Below are 21,217 nucleotides of genomic sequence, written 5' to 3'. Positions count from 1 at the left end.
AGCTCCGAGTGGACGCATGATGTGGAAAACCTGTGGAGAGAATCAAGGGCTTTAACTGTGACGCTGCAGCTGAGGCCATGAATAATCAGAGACGAGGGACGAAGGACACGCAACGAGGGGATTAACGAAGCAACGGTTGCACGACATCGATATGTAAAAGTCTAGAATGTTAAATTTTCACTCACTAAAACCACAGAGTTTCACTTAAAAGCTGCGTTAGTACGTGTTCTATGGCGTCAAAGAGTAGTAATGTATATTGTTTAGTAACAGATTAAGTTTTTCTATATTTTATTAAGTTTACTTCTTTTTCAAAACATAAAAGTAATTTAGTTTGTGTTCAGTATTTTTTTTTTATTTTAACCTAAAATTAGAGTATCACTGAAAATAATTCTTACATTTCAAGTCCATAATATTTTTTGAATGGGGAAATATTTAAAATGTTGTATATATTCATTTAATTCATTGACATAATTTCACTCTGTGTTTTTTCAATGAAATAAACTGCAAAAATTAAATATCTTGCCTCGGTTAAAATGACTGATGAATTCAATAATAATAATAATTCAGATTATTAATCTTTTGACTAGGTTTGAATGAGTTGTTTAAGTAATGTAGCACATTTCACTGCATTTTTCCAATATTTTTGAATGGTAACAAAAAAAAAATCAGCCTGAATTAAGAAAATAATGATAAATATTTTGGCTTGAAATACCACCAAATAATTGAAATAAAGCAGTCAAATAATAATAAAGAATGTGGGCCGTTTGTTTTAATCACATCATGTCAAAGTGTGCATTATTTTTGGGGGGATATCTCACTTTCCTAATTTGTCATTTTTATTCTGACTTAAAATCTTGTTCTCTTAGGTCTCATCTTGTTTGTTTTGTTTTTTCATGTTTTTACATTTAAAAAAAATCATAAAATAATCATTATATTTACAAAAAATAAATAAAATAATCTAAATCCATCAAGTAAATACATTTTAGCTGATGAAAACTAAATTTTTACAAACCTAGACATTCATTTTCCTGCAGTATATTACATACGTTGTCATCTTTTTGAGCTCGTCATATATAAATTCGAGATGTAATAAATGTCACGCTAGTTTTAACAACACTTAAATCTGCAGTAGAAGTAATAGTAGTAGTAGAAGTAATAGTAGTAGTAGTGGCCTGTAGTTTTTAGTCCATGGTGAGGAGGTCGTGGTTGAGCATTCCCGGCAACGAGCGATACGTCTCCGTCTCCGTCTCAGTCTCCGTATCCGTAGTAACCACTCCAGAATCCATGGTGACCAGTTTTGTTGTTTTGGCCTCCGTGTTCGCTTCCCGTTTGGCCAAATCCGACTTGGTTCCCTCCAGCCAGTACGTCACCATGTCGCCTTTACCCTGGAGGACAAGCAGTTCCTTCAGCGACCACTGGGACAGACTGAACTTTCACTCTGCGCATGGTTCAAACTATACGTTTTTGGTCTGCGTGGAAATTGCGACGTTTGCCATTTTGTGAATAATTTCTGGCAAAAAACAACGCTATTTCCGAGGAGAAAAGAAGGTTTCCGTGGGAGCTGATGCCACTCGGCCAAGCTACAGGTGAGTTCTACGGAGAGGCGACACTGCACACCAATTCCAAACCCAATTTTGACAACACGAAATAATAGTACTTTCGTGAATATTACGTAATTCTAGTTCTGATGTAGACCATGACAATTTGAAAATGTCAAGAACGGTTCAATTTACTACTTGTTCAAATAAGTATCTAGTTTTTGTACTACAGTTTTAGTATATATTAATATATAGGTATAAATACTTTTGAAAACACAGCAAGAATTCATGTTTTTCAAGGCGTAGTTTACTTTCCACACTGTGAAACATTCCCAGCAAAATAAATCATCAGTGATCAGAAAAGTTACATGATGCACCTTTAAAAAAGAGTTTCAAAACATAAAATAAAAACCTAGTGCGGCACAATATTGGAAATTATTGCGATTTGCCATCTGGCTGTAAAGTACAGCGATATCTATATTATTGCTGTCTTTTAATATACTTTTGGACCAACTTATTTAAGTTGTTTGTATTTACCAAACAGTTCCAAGAAAATAAAGAAATCAGGAATAAAAATCTCCCTTTTTCAACATTTTCATTTCAAAAACATGTCTGTCGGTTAAATGACCTCGATGTTATTGCATTATATCAATACGTTTGTTGCAATGTCATTACGTTTTCAATATATTGTGCAGCCCTAAAAGAAAAGTTGGCATTATTCGACGGATGTAGTGAAGAGTATACGCGCAGTAGCTGGAACAAACTAACCTTGACCTGCATCGTCCCTCTGCACTCCAGCACGTACCCACCGATCTCCTCCAACAGAAAGAACGTACTCGAGCTGCACTGGATCTTCAACGCTGGAAACACAGATGGAGTAACACTTGTGTAAACCTTGTCTTTCAGTTACTGTGCACTGACTCAAACAAATACAACTAACTAACATGATGAAATCTACAAAAACTCATAAAAAGAACAGTGGACCCAAAGCAGACCCCTGGGGAACACCAAACGGTTCACACACACACACACACACACACACAAACAACAACAACAACAACAACAACAACAACAAATAAAACTAAACTAACTAACTACTACATGATGAAATCTACAAAACTCATAAAAAGAACAGTGGATCCAAACAAACCCCTGGGGAACTCCAAACGGCTCACACACACACAATTAAATAAATCTACAACAGATCTAACTTTGATTGATCTTTTATGAGTGTGTTTTCTCACCGATGCTGGTCGACTCCATCCGAGACGAGGTGTTCACCGTGTCTCCGAACAAACAGTAACGAGGCATTTTGGTCCCGACTATTCCAGCCACGACCGGGCCTGAAGTATACATGTCGTTTATATTATAAGAGCCTAAAATTCAACTCATCCCTTCAGTGCAAGTGATGGTAATAACTGCATGGAATAGCAGTAGACCTAGTAGTGGTTTATCTTTATGTTGAGTTTTTAGAACATATAAAGAACACAAAATGTAGAAAATGACCATGGAACAATACAAAAGAACAGAAGTAGCACAGAACTATTGAAGGGAACCAAATCATGATACATTAAACTTAAAAAGGTCTGTTATATTGTCTGTTAAAGCCTTTATAACAAAAACAAAGGAACAATTTGAAAATCCCAGTGTAGAAAAGTGTGGTGTGTTTTTCTTTTACAAAATATTTTCTAGCCCAATCTTTTATTTTTTTTTGAGCTTCAAAAAATTTAATTTATAATAAAGATATTAAATATTTCTATAAATAAAATTAACAATTAGGTCAACATTTTAGTCAGTATTTGTCTTGGAAAATGTAAAAATCAATCTAAAATGAGTATGTGCAGCAGCATTATGAGTATGTTCAGTAGTATCATGAGTACGTGCAGTAGTATCATGAGTACGTGCAGTAGTATCATGAGTATGTGCGCAAGTAGCATTATGAAAACGTGCAGTAGCATTATGAGTATGTGCAGTAGCATTATGAGAACGTGCAGTAGCATTATGAGTATGTTCAGTAGTATCACGAGTACGTGCAATAGCATTGTGAGTACGTGCAGTAGCATTATGAGTATGTTCAGTAGTATCATGAGTACGTGCAGTAGTATCATGAGTATGTGCAGCAGTAGCATTATGAGAATGTGCAGTGGTATCATGAGTACGTGCAGTAGTATCATGAGTATGTGCAGCAGTAGCATTATGAGAACGTGCAGTAGTATCATGAGTACGTGCAGTAGTATCATAAGTATGTGCAGCAGTAGTATCATTAGTATGTGCAGTAGTATCATGAGCATGTGCAGCAGTAGCATTATGAGAATGTGCAGTAGTATCATGAGTATGTGCAGTAGCATTATGAGTATGTGCAGTAGTATCATGAGTATGTGCAGCAGTAGCATTATGAGAAGGTGCAGTAGTATCATGAGTACGTGCAGTAGTATCATGAGTACGTGCATTGTGAGTACGTGCAGTAGCATTATGAGTATGTGCAGTAGTATCATGAGTACGTGCAGTAGTATAATGAGTATGTGCAGCAGTAGCATTATGAGAACGTGCAGTAGCATTATGAGTACGTGCAGTAGTATCATGAGTATGTGCAGCAGTAGTATCATGAGTACGTGCAGTGGTATCATGAGTACGTGCAGTAGTATCATAAGTACGTACAGTAGTATCATGAGTACGTGCAGTAGCATTATGAGTACGTGCAGTAGCATTATGAGTATGTGCAGTAGTATCATGAGTACGTGCAGTAGTATCATGTGTACCTGAGTGTATCCCGGCTCTGATCTGCAGCTGCATGTTGGGCTTGTGTGGGACCCTGAAGCTCTTGCAGACCGACACCAGGTCCAGGGCCATGCTGGAGATCTCGGAGGCGTGCAGGATCCCGTTCTCTTTGGGGACCCCGGACACAACCATGTCTGAGGAAAGATATCTCACTTTAACGTGTACTTTCTGTACTGTGTACTGCCATGTAACGCAAAGGCCTCGCCTTTTTCTCTCTCTCCTCAATGTTTTTAGCGCATTCGCTAGCAAGGACCACAACTCCAGCTACGATGCAAAGTGTTTATTGACGTATGAGAAACAAGAACAACACAAATGTATAGAAGTGGATGTGGTTTTGGGGCTTCTGTAGGCTCCCGGGCCACGATACCCCCATAGGACAAGTGTTAGAAGAGGGTCGAAGGGAGGGGCACGAAGTCACGAACGCTGATGTGTGTGACCTGGATATTTAAGGGTGCGGTCCCGCTCCCGAACTTAAGATAACACATCTTCATCATACGTAGGCTGCCTCACCAGTGTCGTGCCTTTTTTACACTAGGGGGGCATAGGGATGTCACCAGAACCGGTCTTAAAAGTCTTTACGGTGCAATTTATTTATCTATTTGAGTGTTAGATTTATTTGTTTAATTGATTTATACATATTAATCTATATTTACTCTGTTTTTATTATTATTATTTTTTAATTGGTGAAATATTGGGTGTAAAAATCATCAACAAATTAGTTATTTACCCTCAAGTTTACCTGGGGGTGGCTCTTCTAGTATCAGGACTCCAGATGAAATACAGACATATTTATACAAAACATACATGTGCCACAGTGAATTAAATAAATACAGAAAATTATAACAATTATCTCGACAACAACAACAACAAACCCGTGCTGTGTTTTTGCTCGCTGCAGACGTCCCAGATAAACTGCTCTACTCACACGCGTCTCCGATGGTCTCCACTTTGTAGACGTCGTAGTTGTCGATGATGTCGTCGAAGGTGGTGTAGAGTTTGTTGAGCAGATCCACCACTTGGTACGGCGTGCTGCTGCTGGAGAGCTGCGTGAAGCCCACGATGTCACTGCGGGGCCAGAAAGACAGCGTCACCCACTGGAGCCGTAACGAGCGTCACAAACACCAACGGTTCATTTGGTCTTAAACTTCTCTCAATTATAAATAAATAAAATACATTAAATAAATAAACCCTGTGACAAGTTGGCCCCTGTCCGCCTAAGGCCCAAAGTCACAGGGATAGGCTCCAGTCACCCGCGACCCCTAACAGGAACAAGCAGTAGAAAATTAATTAATTTAAATAAAATAAATAGAATAGAATAGATAAAATAATGAATAAATAAAAATACATAAAATTAAATTAATTAATTAAACAAAATAAATCAATAAATCCATGCAAAATTGAATAAAAATAATAATAAATTAAATTAAAATTAAAACAATTAAAATGTGTTTTTTTTATATGGACAGTGGTTACCACATTGCTTCCAGAAATCATCTCACGACCCCCAGCTCATGCTTCGTGACCCCCGGAACAAAGTGAATGTGACAAAAACAACCATAAAAAACACTTTGCATTTAGACTTTCTTGCAGCTAAAATTGAAAGGAGACGACTTTACCAGTAATTTTGCTTCTAAAAATGTTTTATCCGATCACATTTTTTGTATTTCGCCTTTTCATTGCTTGAATCACGACATCCCTGACCGTTCATGTGACGTAATAATGCGAGTGAAAGAACGACAGACAAAGGTAAACGTTGGATGGTCCGACCTGAAGAAGACGGTGGCGCTGGCGTAGCTCTGGGCCTGAGTGGTTACTCCCTGGCGCAGATCGTCGGCCACTTGTCTCGGGAGCATGCCTCGGAGAACACATCAGACACACAGGGGTTTATTGTTATTTACTCATAATCTTTACCACGTTTAAAATGAGATAAGAGAAGAGAAGCTTTGTACGGTACGTTCCACAATGAGGAAACTTAGCATCCGTTCACACTAAACAGGACTAAACACAAGGAAAGCGTGAAGTAATTTCATGTACAAAGTAATGGTCTAAGAAATTAAGTGAATACGTATTTGGGGAAACTATTACTCAAGTAAAAGTATATTTAAGAGTAACTTTCTGGACATAACATCTGACAAAACATGGAACTACGGAAACAATTTAGATATTTTCAAAAGAGAGACACAAAAGGAGAAAAAGTCAATACAACACAACACACAATACAAACACAACTGTTCTGATCATTTCATATTGTCAACTTTTGTCACCAGAATCAACAAGTAAAAGGCCCGGTTTGGCCATTTTTGTAAAGTTTATAATTGTAATTCCTCGTTGACATAAGTAGAGGTAATTCCACCACTGTTACCTAGCAACCAGACTATAAACAAGAGCTGAAATCCATGCAAATGACACAGTCAACAGACAACAGACAACAGTTATGATTTGACACACAACAACACCATATAACACCTTTATTTTGTCGAACGATGGTTTAAACTTTCAGGAGAGTGTGTCAGTCAAGTGTGAACTGTCTCTGTGTCGCACACTGATGACATCACAGAGGGATTCAGCTCTACTTCCTGTCATTTTAAACTCTTACAAACTGCCACTTAACGTATGTAAACCTCTGATAAATAATTACCGCAGGTTCTACACCACCAAACTACGTCATAATTAGAAAAAACAGGAGAAGCTTCACATAGACTTTAATCGTCCACATTACAGTAGCAGTAATGAGTATTTTAGCGCATGTTTTTTACTGTATAATGATGGTTTTCTCACTGTAGAGCAGGCGGTCGGTCTTCTGCTTCTCGTGCATCAGGTCCTGAGTTCGCTCCGCCACCAGAACCTCCAGGTGCTTACTGTACTTCTCCATCTACGACACGGGAAAAAGTAGAAACGCTTCAAAGGGCGTTGTCGTCAGGATGAAGCCGAGCGTTCAATATTTTCAAGGATCACACCAAATTCAACGAACAATAAGCTGTATTTTTGAATTTCCAAGGTACAAATGTCAGTTCGTGATTTACTTTTACAAAAGATGAGGACAGATGTATGCTTTTTATTTTCTAAACTGGAAATAGTACAATATTTGAGCATCACAAAAGGTACAATTTGTGACTAGCTATGTAATGCATCTGTGGGTCAAATGGAAAAACGTTGGTGGGGTCAACATTTCTGTTTTTCCAGTAAAACCTAAACATCACCGTTTCGTCTTCGTCAAAAATGTCACAATCTCATTTTTAAATCATCAAGTAGGATAAAATACAGTTGTAAATGGCTTTAAACTGGGCTCGTGTGTTTCTGAGTGGTCTTCATTGGCCAAAACCACCTGGATTTTTCCATTTTTTTGTGATATTCTGAGCTTAATCCCACTTTTGGTTTACAAACTTTGACAATGCACTGTAAGTAATACATTTATTCTACATTTAATCACACTGACCTTTTATCAGACCCTTAAAACAAAAGCAGGTGGATCAAAAGGCCAAAAAACTGCACTCAAGTAAAAGTTCTTCAAAATAATAATAAGTAAAAGTGTCATAGTTCAAGACTTTAAAATAAGAGTAAAAACAACAAGTATTTGGGGAACTACTGCTCAACCGTCTGGACATAACATCTGAGTTATAAAGTTGATTTAATTTTTAAGGACAGTTTGAAAATGGACAAATTTAACAGAAACTGGACTAACTAAAGACTTTGTGTGCTTTAACTTTCTTTTCTTTGGATGCTTCCCCTTACTTACTTCGTTAGTTTTATTCTCATCTAATTTGTTCTCACTGGTCTTGTCTGGTTTGTTTGATTCACTCACAGTGGGAAGAGGAACCAACACTTTTATTCAATCACGTCAAAGAAAATATCACGTGTGCCGTCCAAAAACGACTCCAAGAAGTGCAATTCCCCCCTCTGAACGCGTCTTATTTATTCCATTACAGGTGGTAAAACATCTCTGTGAAGACGAGCAGGTGGCAAACCCTTCACAAGAGAAGTTGGACTGTAAATAAACTAGTACCGTATTTTCCGGACTATAAGTCGCACCTTTTTTCATAGTTTTGGCTGGAGTGCGACTTATATGTGATATTATTTGTTATTTTCACAACCTCAAGAGGGTGTTCTAGGCTCAAAGCGATGCAGAAGAAGAATCTGCACTTCCTCTGGAGTTTGTGGAGTTGTTTAGAAGTGACACAGAGGAAGAAGAATTCAATGGATTTAGTGATTTGGGGTAAAACTGATGCTTTGGTAAACTTGTTAGCATGTTCTTTATGCTATAGTTATCTGAATAACTGTTCATATGTTACGTTAACATACCAGACACTTACCACAGTTCTGTCTGTGCCTCATGTAGCTGCAGGTGTTAGCGTTAGCATACGTACACCTATTCACCATGTTCTCTCATCTGTTATTATTTTAAACTGCATTTCAAGAGTAAATGTCTGTTCTTGGTCTTGGATTTTATCAAATAAATTTACCCCCAAAATGTGACTTATACTCCAGTGCGACTTATATATGTTTTTTTCTTCTCTATTATGCATTTTTTGGCTGGTGCGACCTTTTCTCCGCAACTTATAGTCCGGAAAATACGGTAACTCTCCTCACCAGGTTCATCATCATGTCGACGGGGCTCCCTTTGATCGGGTTGATGCGATGGACGAACTTCTTGATTTGCTCGAACGTCGGTCGCTGGACGGGATTGTTGGAACGGCATCGGCGGATGAGCTACGGCGACGAGAACACGAAATACACCACGTGAAAAAGAACAAACAAACTGGACAATAACTAGGCGGATGCGATCGGTCACCTCCACGTAGTCGGCCGGACAGGGGCAGGAGTTGTCCGTTTTGCTCCGGATCAGCTCGGGCAACGGCAGACACCACGAAGTCTCCAGGTTTGACTCCTCCGCCTGAAATTGGATTCGTACGGACGGCTTTAAACGTCTTTTGGAATCTGTGATGTAGGCGACTGGAGGATGAGTGGATTAAAACACGATAAACGGACGTCAGATGATCGAAACGGTGAGGATTTTTAAGTATCTCAAACAATAAATCTGCAACTATAGATGTTTTGAAGTAGAAATGTTCACTTTTCTACCACAAACGATGAAGAAAATACGATCTTCAAGCCACAAAATTGTCTTCTAGCTTGACAAAAAGACTCATTTTTACATAATTAGGGCTGTGGTTGACTAAAGAAAAGGTCTTGGTCGATTATTGAGCGATTGGTCGACTAAAACTGTGAAAATAGTGGGAAAAGCTATCAAAACTATGAAGTATCTCAGGAAATCATATCCAATCTGAACTCAAAAGACTACAGCTTTACAGAGACGTACTAGTAAACGGTGTTTGTTTATGATACGGATAAACACGTTAGATTAAACTTGTGATTGACTCTGAAATCTGCAGCTAATTCACTCCATATCTTTTCCTTTTCGTTCCATAGAAATCCTTGTAATTAAAATAAAATAATTGGTCTACTAAGACGTCATTGACCGATTAATCGACTGACTGACTTGATTATTACAGTCCTAAGACCTAATATAACTGTAGATAAAATGATAGCGCAGTCAACATTTGTACATATTTGTCCAGTAAAAGGTGAAAAATTTGGATTTTGCCCTCATCAAATCAGAAGTGTCTATTATAAACTCCCATCAAAGAAACAAATATGTAAAAAGTCTTGTAAATGTGTTAAACCAGGCTCTGAAATCAAAATCAATGGCCAAAACCACTGTTTTTAATCACGTTTCATGATATTCTGAGGCTAAACAAAGGTTCTTCTATCGAAATCACATTATGTCACAAGTTGAATAAAATAAATTAAATAAATTAAATAAATTAAATAAATTAAATAAATTAAATAAATTAAATAAATTAAATAAATTAAATAAATTAAATAAATTAAATAAATTAAATACATTAAATAAATTAAATAAATTAAATAAAATAAACAATATAAGTTTCTATACAGACTCCAGTACCATTCTGACTTACTGGGACTGGATCGCTGCGAGTGGCAATCTCCAATAGAATGATGGAGTAGCTGCAAAACAAACCGCGGCACATTACGAGACCGAAACACAGTGAATCGAACCGTCGCCGCGCAGAGTTCCGTGTCCCGTACCAGAAGACGTCGCCGGGCTGAGTCGGCTCCAGACTGGAATTCTGAAACTCGGGCGGCAGGTAGACCTCCATCAGTCGCTGCTGGTAAAACGACACCGGCTCCTCTCCGTTGTCGCGGCGAAATGTGCTCAGGCCAAAATCTACAAGACCAGGACAAACTAAGTGGGCTTTTGTCAGTTTTCTGAGCGTTTTAACTGAGAAAAGCTTTATAGAGGTTACAAACTGTGCTCTGCAAATAAACTAAAGCCTTGCCTTGGCTAAAGTAAATAATTGGAATACTTGAAATCAGGGTTAGGTCTAGGGTTGGGACGATAAATAATAATATCGTTTTTGTTTTTGTTTTTTTAACAATCGACAACAAAGATAATCGCCATTTTATCACTAGATTGTGCAGAAATAAATCTTCTTATCCACAATTTTCTCTCCTAGATTGTTGTTGTTTTCAGTTATAAAAAGGTACAATAGTGTGTTAATAGTGTTAATGTTTTTATTATGAGTCACCTTTTAAAACCGTCAGCATTTATCGGGATATCGTCGACAACCGCAGTTATTTTAGCCATGACAATCGCGTTACAATACCTCAATATCGTCCCACGCCTGGTAAGGTCATCGAAAATATGAACTGCGCCAACACTTTAGTTAATTTGTCTGAAATAAATGCTTGTATTATTTGTCATGTGTCGCATTTGTTTTGGACTGAGGGATCTGGGCAAGTCTCCAGCACGAGAGGACAGGGGCCTTCAAAGGGAAACAGTTTAGGAGCCACTGCTTTAGATAATCAAAATTCTTGTTCCATTATTTCATTGTATTCTTTTTTTTTTTTCATTTTATTCATTTATTCAGCTTTATTATTTGTTTTATTTATTTTTATTTTTTTATTATTATTGTTGTTGTTGTTTACTTTTATATAATTATTTTTTTTATTACTACTATTATTATTATCATTATTATTTATATTTTATTATACTTTTTATATTATTGTTATTATTATTATTATTATTACTATAATTATTATTTATTGTTTATTATTTAATTGTTTTATATTATTACTATTATTATTATTATCATTATTATTTATTGTTTATTATTATTTTAATATTATTATTTTATTATTATTATTACTATTATTATTATTATTATTATTATCATTATTATTATTGTTATCATCATTGTTATTATAAGATAAGATAAGATAAGATAAGATAATCCTTTATTGTCCACACATGGGGAAATTTCATTGATACAACGCAATAGATACAGAGGAAAAGGACAGATCACAGATTATCATTATCATTATCATCAGATTTTAGAGGTGCTAGTGGGCGTCACCTGTGATCTTGCAGACCCAGCGGTCGTCCAGCACACAGTTGAGGGACTTGAGGCGTCCGTGGCAGATGCGGTGCTGATGCAGGTACGACATTCCTCTGGCAATGTCCATGGCGAAAGAAAACCTGAAGAGAAACGTTTGTATTGCACACTTCTCACGCTTGGCACGCCGCTCGAAATGCTACACTGTTACTGTTGTTGTTGTTGTTGTTCATTCACTGTTGTAATCTTTGTCTGAAGCCACAGTTGCCCTGGAGACTGCCCAAACTGGGATTGAACCGCTGACTTTCAGGTCGGTCTGGCGAGCTTTGCCCTAACCCTGAATGTCTATAGCCACGTTTCAACTGGCCCCGGTGCCTAATCTAAACCGTACCCAAAATATACTTTTTTATCATGTGGCCAATCTCACAAAATTCACAAAAATATGTTTAGTAATACCAAGTTTGTGGCGCTGTGAGATGTGGCTAAATCTAGAGTAAACAAGAAAAAACATATGGTTTATGCATTTATTACATTTTGCTGCATCTTTACGCCACATTTCACCATCTCTCTATGTATTGGGTTTGGAAATATAAATATATAAGATGCATTATGCACTAGAAATATAATATTTTCCGTCTTGAAGTGAGCTTGTGCGTCAATAAAGAGGAAACATCTGATGCTAACGTGTGCTAGCTTTGTTTTAAATAATACCATCACTGGAAATACGGCGGTTTATCACAAGATCAAGTCAGCGCTTTGTTCAGAAATGATTACACTCCTGAGTCTGTGCTCTCTCTTATCCAATCATCTCCTCTGATGCGTAGCTCCTCCCCCGCTAAAGCTCGACCTCGCAGCGTTAGCTTTGGATCGCTTGAACAGCCCACTGCGGTTCACTTACGACATTGGAAACACTTTGGGACTGATACGCTCCAAAGTGAACCAGTGGAAACATGCCTGAACTGTCCCGGATGAAATCGTGACCAAACGTTCATATACCCTAACGCTTTTTACGCCACATAAACACGGCTATAATACCACCTCCGTCCAGCAGGGGTCAGTAATGTGAGACGCTGACCTGAAGCCCCAGTTGAGTGGGATCTCGTCGTTGAGCAGGACGTCGCCCAGACTCCCTTTGGGGCAGTACTCCGTCACGATGGCCACGTTGGGCGCCTCCACGCAGCCTCCGATGAACTTACACAGGTTTGGATGGTCCAGCTCTCTAAAGAACACAAGTAGATGATTATTACAAAAGTCAAAATAATAATAATGTGATTGGTAATTGTTGGTTGTGAGCAGGAGCGTTACCTGGCTTGTTTCACTTCCTGTCTGATAGTTTTGGACAAAGAGAACGTCTTGGTGCGGATTTTCTTTATCGCCACAGTTCTGCCGTCGCTGGAAAATAAAATGAAAGATATGTTGAATAAAGTTTACCATCAAGTCACAATAACCGGCATACATTGTCAAAAACTATAAAGAATGCTTAACACAGCAATATTTGACCATTTAGTTTACTTTTATTCGCGTATAGTTTTTATCTTACTTTGACTAGGGTTGTCAATCACGATTACCGTATTTTTCGGACTATAAATTGCACCAGCCAAAAAATGCACAACAGATAAGAAAAAAACACATATAAGTCGCACTGGAGTATAAGTTGCAGTTTTGGGGAAATTTATTTGATTAAAGACCAAGAACAGTTATTTCATCTTGAAATGCAGTTTAAAATAATAACAGATGAGAGAACATGGTGAATAGGTGTACGTATGCTAACGCTAACACCTTCAGCTACATGACGTATGCTAACGCTAACACCTTCAGCTACATGAGGCACAGACAGAACTGTGGTAAGTGTCTGGTATGTTAACGTAACATATGAACAGTTATTCAGATAACTATAGCATAAAGAACATGCTAACAAGTTTACCAAAGCATCAGTTTGACCCCAAATCACTAAATCCACTGAATTCTTCTTCCTCTGTGTCACTTCTAAACAACTCCACAAACTCCAGAGGAAGAGGAAGTGCAGATTCTTCTTCTGCGTCGATTAGAGCCTAGAGCGCCCTCTTGTGGTTGCCAGTGTGAAAATAACGAATAATATCACATATAAGATAAGTCGCTCTGGAGTATAAGGCGCACTCCGGCCAACATTATGAAAAAGGGTGCGACTTATGGTCTGGAAAATATGGTATTATAACTTTTACTCAATAATAATTTACTACATTTTGCAAAATAACCTAGACTTGCTAGAAACCCCCCAAAATCACGCCTGAAATGTGATTTGTTATACTAAACATTTCGGGCAGAGGACCCCCAGACCCCCCCCGCCGCTTCTGGCCAACCCTTGGCAACTCCTGCTTCAAAATCCTGGAGGCGCCGCTGGATAATACAATTCAGGACAAATTTAACACATGTTCGTACTAGACTCCGGTGCAGGTGAAGACGGTTCGTTTGGCTCCGCCCGTGCAGTAGCTCAGGGCCGTCATGCAGCTGGTGTTACTCTCACTGTGGCCCAACGGAGCGCTCAGGATGCTGCCCATCGTCACCCGGCCGCGCTTGTCTGAGCCCAGACACACAACCACAACATCAGATCTGGGTGAGGCATAGCTAAGTAGCAGCGCAGCATAAAGTCCTTTACCTTGTTCGATTTTGGAGAAGTCAATAATCCAGCTCTCGTCCCAAAGCAGCTTCTGTTTCTGATACCACAGCCACTGAAAGAAAACACCTCGAATGGGCCTTAACGACATTTTTTAATATATTCTTTTACATTCTTTGGGCGGTCCTTACTGTGCAGAGGAAGGCGCAGCAGGTGCAGAGGATCGCCAGCGGCAGCGTGATGCCCAACTTGGTCCCGGTGCCCATGGGACACTCTCCGCAGTCGGCGGGGCATGTGCGGCAGAGCTCCGCCTCCTCGCAGACGCCGTCGCCGCAGACTCGACGAAAAACACACAACGCGAGAGTGAAAATGAGCTCTTTCCTGCCGGCGTAGCTCGTTGTACTCAATCACCGCGCAGTAAAAGAATACGGTGAGGCAAAATTATGAACGTCGCCAATCACCGATTCCAAACTATGAATGTTTTTGTCTTTTGTGTGGTCAAAAGTCCTCAAAATGGACAGGAAATTGAAACCTGTGAAAAGGCTTGAGCGTTTAACCAAAAACAAATGCTACCTGGTGTCGAAATTTAGTTTTGTTTCATTCAGTCATGGGTCAACGTGTCTCGATTCACAAATCCACTCCCTAGTGTCTGAAATCCTTTAAGCAATAAAGAAAGAAAGAAACTCTGTGCTTCGTTGTGGCTGTCCAATCAGCTTTCCATCCCATTTCGCAATCTCTGAACGTGAATGACAATGTGACCATCACTAATTTTACGTCGCTGTTGTAGTTTGAAAAGCTTCGTACAAGTCTAAAGATGATTTATCGAAAACCCGTGAAAACTGTGAGAATTTCTGCCACTGAGGTGACATCAAGGGACAATTGAAACGGAGTGGTTTCTGAAGCTCGGAGAAAGACAACCTCATAAACAGAATGAACGACCAAATCCTGAATGACGCAAACAACTCCAGGTGAGTTCTTGGTGACGGAGCGTCGCTATGGCACGGTTAAAAGTCACGTTTGTGTTCATGTGCTTTGCTTACTGACAGCGGGCAGGACCGTGCTCTTGGCCTCCAGCGCCACCTGCATGTGACCCACCCGTATGTGCGCGATGAGAGACGTGAGGCCCGGGAGCAGCAAAACCACCTACGCAACACACGACATCGCATCAGTACATGAAGGAGTACCGTATTTTCCGGACAATAAGTTGCACCTTTTTTCATAGTTTTGGTGCGACTTATATGTGATGTTATTTGTCATTTACATTGACAACCACAAGAGGGCGCGCTAGGCTCTAAGCGACGCAGAAGAAGAATCTGCACTTCCTCTTCCTCTGGAGTTTGTGGAGTTGTTTAGAAGTGACACAGAGGAAGAAGAATTCAGTGGATTTAGTGATTTGGGGTAAAACTGATGCTTTAGTAAACTTGTTAGCATGTTCTTTATGCTATAGTTATCTGAATAACTGTTCATATGTTACGTTAACATACCAGACACTTACCACAGTTCTGTCTGTGCCTCATGTAGCTGAAGGTGTTAGCGTTAGCATACGTACACCTATTCACCATGTTCTCTCATCTGTTATTAATTTAAACTGCATTTCAAGATGAAATGTCTGTTCTTGGTCTTGGATTTTATCACATAAATTTCCCCCAAAAATGCAGCTTATACTCCAGTGTGACTTATATATGTTTTTTCTTCTCTATTATGCTTTTTTTGGCTGGTGCGACTTATACTCCGGAAAATACGGTAATCTTTAAAACATGTCGTTTACCACAAATTTGCTAAGTAACTGCATTTTGACTTGATTACTTCACTTGTATATGACAAGTGAAGTCCCTTTCAAATAAATAAATACGTGGTTTGATTGGCAGGAGGGTCGTACCTTGGCGGTCCAGTTGGTTTGGGTCATTTTCCCGGTCGTAGAGAGCGTGTGCGTGAAGATCTTTCCGTCATCAGGAATCCAGGGTCCACAAATGCTCTCAGACGTCTGCAGAAACAACACCACAGTTTAGTTTAAATCCATACTTACCAGCATTTCACATCATAAACTGTACTTTCAGTAACCACATTTCAATCTTGATTTGGTTTCTAATCTATTTCAAAATTCTCAATGTGCATTAGATACAACCATTTTACTAGTCGACCATCATTTTAAAAAAAATATTTTATTTTATTAGAAAATATTATATTTTATAATAATTTCTATATATAAAATATTCCTTTTATATATATATATATATATATATATATATATATATAAAAAAGGAATATTTCATATATAGAAATTATTATAAAGACAGAAAAAAAAGGCAAATAAAAAAAAATCAGTTTTCATATTAAATTAAATCAAATGAGATTTTTTTCCCCCTTCATTTTCCATATGTCAGTTATTATGTCGGTCCAGTCTTCCTCTGCACCGTTTGTGTCATCCATTTTTCGTGACGGCCTTTTGCCCTGTATGCTGTATGTACGCTGTATACTCCGAAGTATCTATTTACTGTGTCCATGGCAGGAGTTTTTACATAGTTTCAGTCCAATACGTTTGAACTCATGGACACTTTAATCGCTGTCGAGCACTAACATAACGGCCAGGCGCAGCCCTGTAACTGTGAACACCTGGATAAGTACCATGTATCCCATTGGACAGGAGTGAATGTTGGCGTGGTGGATGCAGCAGTTTTCTCCGTCCGCGTCTTTCCAGTTGGAAGGACAGTCGAGGTGTTCGCAGAACCTCCGCGCCGACGCTGCGTCTACGATAGAACTGCGAGGAAAACAACAAGGATTATCGTATCTATTTATTCATCCATTCATTTAATCCCTGAACCCTTTGGAGCACAAACGTCTGGACTCTTTGTGAAACAGACACTCTGACGTCCGATTTACTCTGATTATAAGTGGGCACAAACTAGAGTAAAATCATGTTCCAAACCCGGCCTAGGTTTTCATTTGGTACGTGTAAAGAGGAGTAAACTGCTGATGGAGAAATGAGCGTAGAGTATTTTTGACAAATTTTTCACCAATCTGAAGCTAGCGATGGGCGAAACCACTGATTTTGATGTGGCAAATAAAATATTAATTACATCAAAAAAAAAAAAAAAAAAAAAGAATGTATTACACAAATTTTCAAATTTTTCTTTTTTTCTTCAATTTTTTCATTTTTTCAATACCTCTGTCTGTATCAATATATACACATATTTGGTATCGGTCCGCCCATCACTACCTGAAGCCAAATTCCCCCCAAAAAAAAAAAATTCAGGGACTCATAATAAAGTTTGTTAATTTTTGTCTTATTTTTTTTTATTAAATGTGTCATAGCTTTTCCCCCCGCTCTGCTTCACACCCAAAGGAGTATCAGATGAAATCAAGAAACAAGATTCTCTAAATCTAATTCGAAGTAGTCTACCTTTTATTTATCCAGAAAAGGTCTCATTGCGAGGTTCATAAATACATCATAATGATAGTGGCTGTTAATAGAAAATATAGGTCTAATGTGAACAAGCTTTGGCGTAAAAGTAGGAGCAACAGCAGTAGTTTCAATACCTGTGACTGAATATCTTATTGTCCACAGCCCATTGGTAGAAAGAGTCCCGAGCGGTGACGGAGTACGTGACGCTGAAGACTTGGCCGCTCTTTACGACCTCCGGGGGGCGCACTACCCACGCCATCTCCAGCCCTGAGGAACACCAGGCACGAGGTTACTAACCAGACGCTCCCGTTTCTGCCCGGAGTCAACTTCCTCCTCAAATTTGCCACATTTTTTGAATTGCTGTCCGTGTTTTTAAGAGTCATAACGCGCTGTTTTCAAGTCGAATGCAAATCTAGTGTTAAATGAGTAAATTAATCCACGTTTTAGTCCTCTTTTGGGTCAGTACTTGTGTAGAACTAGTATAGCAATTGTGTCCTATTGTCCTATTTTAGATCTGGTTTGGTTTTGTTATGGAAGTTTGGACCTGTTTATTTCCATCCAGTGTGTCATTGTTCCTCACACAGATCTTCAGTGTGTCATTGTTCCTCACACAGATCTTCAGTGTGTCATTGTTCTTCACACAGATCTTCAGCGTGTCATTGTTCCTCACACAGATCTTCAGCGTGTCATTGTTCCTCACACAGATCTTCAGTGTGTCATTGTTCTTCACACAGATCTTCAGTGTGTCATTGTTCCTCACAGAGATCTTCAGTGTGTCATTGTTCCTCACACAGATCTTCAGTGTGTCATTGTTCCTCACACAGATCTTCAGTGTGTCATTGTTCCTCACACAGATCTTCAGTGTGTCATTGTTCCTCACACAGATCTTCAGTGTGTCATTGTTCCTCACACAGATCTTCAGTGTGTCATTGTTCCTCACACAGATCTTCCATGTGTCATTGTTCCATTGTGTCATTGTTCCTCACACAGATCTTCAGTGTGTCATTGTTCCTCACACAGATCTTCAGCGTGTCATTGTTCCTCACACAGATCTTCCATTGTGTCATTGTTCCTCACACAGATCTTCAGTGTGTCATTGTTCCTCACACAGATCTTCAGTGTGTCATTGTTCCATTGTGTCATTGTTCCTCACACAGATCTTCAGTGTGTCATTGTTCCTCACACAGATCTTCAGCGTGTCATTGTTCCTCACACAGATCTTCCATGTGTCATTGTTCCATTGTGTCATTGTTCCTCACACAGATCTTCCATGTGTCATTGTTCCTCACACAGATCTTCAGTGTGTCATTGTTCCTCACACAGATCTTCAGTGTGTCATTGTTCCTCACACAGATCTTCAGTGTGTCATTGTTCCTCACACAGATCTTTAGTGTGTCATTGTTCCTCACACAGATCTTCAGCGTGTCGTTGTTCCTCACACAGATCTTCAGTGTGTCATTGTTCCTCACACAGATCTTCAGTGTGTCATTGTTCCTCACACAGATCTTCAGTGTGTCATTGTTCCTCACACAGATCTTCAGCGTGTCATTGTTCCTCACACAGATCTTCAGTGTGTCATTGTTCCTCACACAGATCTTCCATGTGTCATTGTTCCTCACACAGATCTTCCATGTGTCATTGTTCCTCACACAGATCTTCCATGTGTCATTGTTCCTCACACAGATCTTGTATTCCTGCTCCATCTGTAGTACATTACTTTCTGCTTCTCCTTTAGATGTTTTCTCTGCTCGATGCCGACGATTTGACTCTTCTCAAACACGCCGGCATCTCGTCCATGACCATGGGATTCGTCTCTGTAAAATGGAGTCTTAAATCTCCGAGAATGGAATCGATAAATGGGTATCTTTGGAATATTGTACACAGGAAAAATAAATGGATTGGACTCAATTGACGATGGACAGCAACAAAAGTAACAAATTCAAGTGACGCCTGCTGGACGTGACGTAAGCTAGTTTGTCAAAGCTACACCTGTGTCATCGTGTCCTCTTTGTGTCACGTTGTTTTTGTCTGTATTTGTTTTTCTATCAAATGAATAAAACCAAAAAAGATCGGGCGATACTTGAAAGGCCATATATTTGTTTAGGTGTTAAAAGTTGGAGTGTTGTTTGAATCTAGTGGTGGCGTGATGACTTTGAAAACCCGGAGGAGCACTTCTGGACTCTCTTCTCGTCCGTTTAGTGTGTGAAACGGAGCGGCTCTGACCTCCACACTGGATCATGTTGAACTCGTTGGGTTTGTCTAAAGGCCAACAGTCGTACTCGCTGTTGTCCAGGTCGTGCCAACAGAGGCAGACGCCGCAACGGCAGAGAAACGTCTGGAAGATGTGATAAAAACGTGTTTGAATATCACAAAACCATCTATAATTATCATAAAACAATCTTTAATATGACAAAACTCCATATAAATGTCACAAAACTGTGTTGAAATATCACAAAACCATCTATACTCAGCATAAAACTCTATATATATCACAAAACTCTACATTAATATCACAAAACCATCTAAAACTATCACAAAACACATATAAATATCACAAAACCACTTAAAAATATCAGAAACCCACAAATAAATATCACAAAACCATATATAGATATCATAAAACTATATATATATCTATCTCAAAACCACATATAAATATCTCAAAACCACATATAAATATCACAAAACCACATATAAATATCATAAATCCATCTATAATGATTACAAACCCTTTATTCCTATCACAAAACCCCATACAAAAAATATGATAATAGATCAAATTATCCAAAACTTATCAAACCGTTAAAAAAACTAAATTATCTCAAAATATTGAAAAAAAAACAAAACCATCTGATTCATAAAAATGAAATTTGAAAAATGTATGAACAAAATGAAAGTACAGCAGGCGAATCACGGAGCACCGAAAACAGTAATGATCTATAATAACTAATAAAGAAAAACATTGGCTATAATTTCAATTGTTTTTTGTATAAAACAACTAGAAAACAAATAAAATGAATATTAACTGCATTTGCTCACCCAGACCAGGATCCAGAGTCTGTCCTGTCCCTCCATTTCGCAGTTTAATGAGAGGAACGCATGGATCAGAGATAAAAAGGAAGAAAGAAAGAAAGAAAGAGAGAGAAATACACCAGAGACGACTGAACACTGCCACCTGGAGGTGCGTCCAGGTACTGCGCCGCTTTCATCGGGAATTATCATTATTTTAACTTCATTTTTAGTCTTATTTTAACATTTGAGCTGTAGAAACTTTAAAAAATAAACATCCACAACATAATAAAGTGTTTGATTCTACTATTTGTTTTTTTATTTGTGGGTTTATAGAACAAACTTGACTCAGAATATTTGATTTCACTGCAAATATAAGTGTTAAAGCTATACTTTTGTGTTTTATGTGTCCAGCTGCGTAATAGTTTCATTTTATCAAATTGTAAAATAGCGTGACAAGTGGATTGTACATATAAATGAA

At 38.5% G+C, this 21,217-nt stretch overlaps 1 protein-coding gene across 1 annotated transcript; it reads right to left on the bottom strand.

Annotated features, from left to right (window-relative positions):
* Nucleotides 1–1,127: 1,127 nt before the first annotated feature.
* LOC140371530 (atrial natriuretic peptide receptor 1-like) lies at nucleotides 1,128–20,802 on the bottom strand. Its single transcript, XM_072458700.1, has 23 exons — nucleotides 20,767–20,802; nucleotides 19,951–20,062; nucleotides 17,862–17,994; nucleotides 16,950–17,082; nucleotides 16,204–16,308; nucleotides 15,365–15,467; nucleotides 14,516–14,661; nucleotides 14,367–14,439; nucleotides 14,150–14,288; nucleotides 13,037–13,123; nucleotides 12,807–12,950; nucleotides 11,753–11,874; nucleotides 10,425–10,563; nucleotides 10,295–10,343; nucleotides 9,106–9,207; nucleotides 8,904–9,023; nucleotides 7,095–7,188; nucleotides 6,084–6,171; nucleotides 5,242–5,381; nucleotides 4,298–4,450; nucleotides 2,783–2,881; nucleotides 2,307–2,398; nucleotides 1,128–1,385 (listed from the first exon to the last, which is right to left on the bottom strand). Exons 1-23 carry the CDS (start codon nucleotides 20,800–20,802, stop codon nucleotides 1,182–1,184), a joined length of 2,613 nt encoding a protein of 870 aa, XP_072314801.1. The 3' UTR covers nucleotides 1,128–1,181.
* Between the last annotated feature and the right edge of the window lie 415 nt (nucleotides 20,803–21,217).

The sequence above is a fragment of the Eucyclogobius newberryi genome, unplaced genomic scaffold (genome assembly GCF_026437365.1).
Source record: "Eucyclogobius newberryi isolate DKJ021-1_F unplaced genomic scaffold, fEucNew1.0.hap1 SCAF_22, whole genome shotgun sequence".
NCBI classification, from domain to species: Eukaryota; Metazoa; Chordata; class Actinopteri; order Gobiiformes; family Gobiidae; genus Eucyclogobius; species Eucyclogobius newberryi.
The sequence above is the reverse complement of the archived record's forward strand: the minus strand, read 5'-3'. Positions and strand labels throughout refer to the sequence as shown.

Bases quoted from the DNA above. Each gene is read 5' to 3' on its own strand.
- LOC140371530 (XM_072458700.1), bottom strand. From the start codon at position 20,802: ATGGAGGGACAGGACAGACTCTGGATCCTGGTCTGG. The intron at 14,440-14,515 runs GTAAGGACCGCC...GTTTTCTTTCAG, and splicing joins GCTGCGCCTTCCTCTGCACA to TGGCTGTGGTATCAGAAACA. The intron at 10,564-11,752 runs GTGACGCCCACT...CTGGTCTTGTAG, and splicing joins CTGGGTCTGCAAGATCACAG to ATTTTGGCCTGAGCACATTT.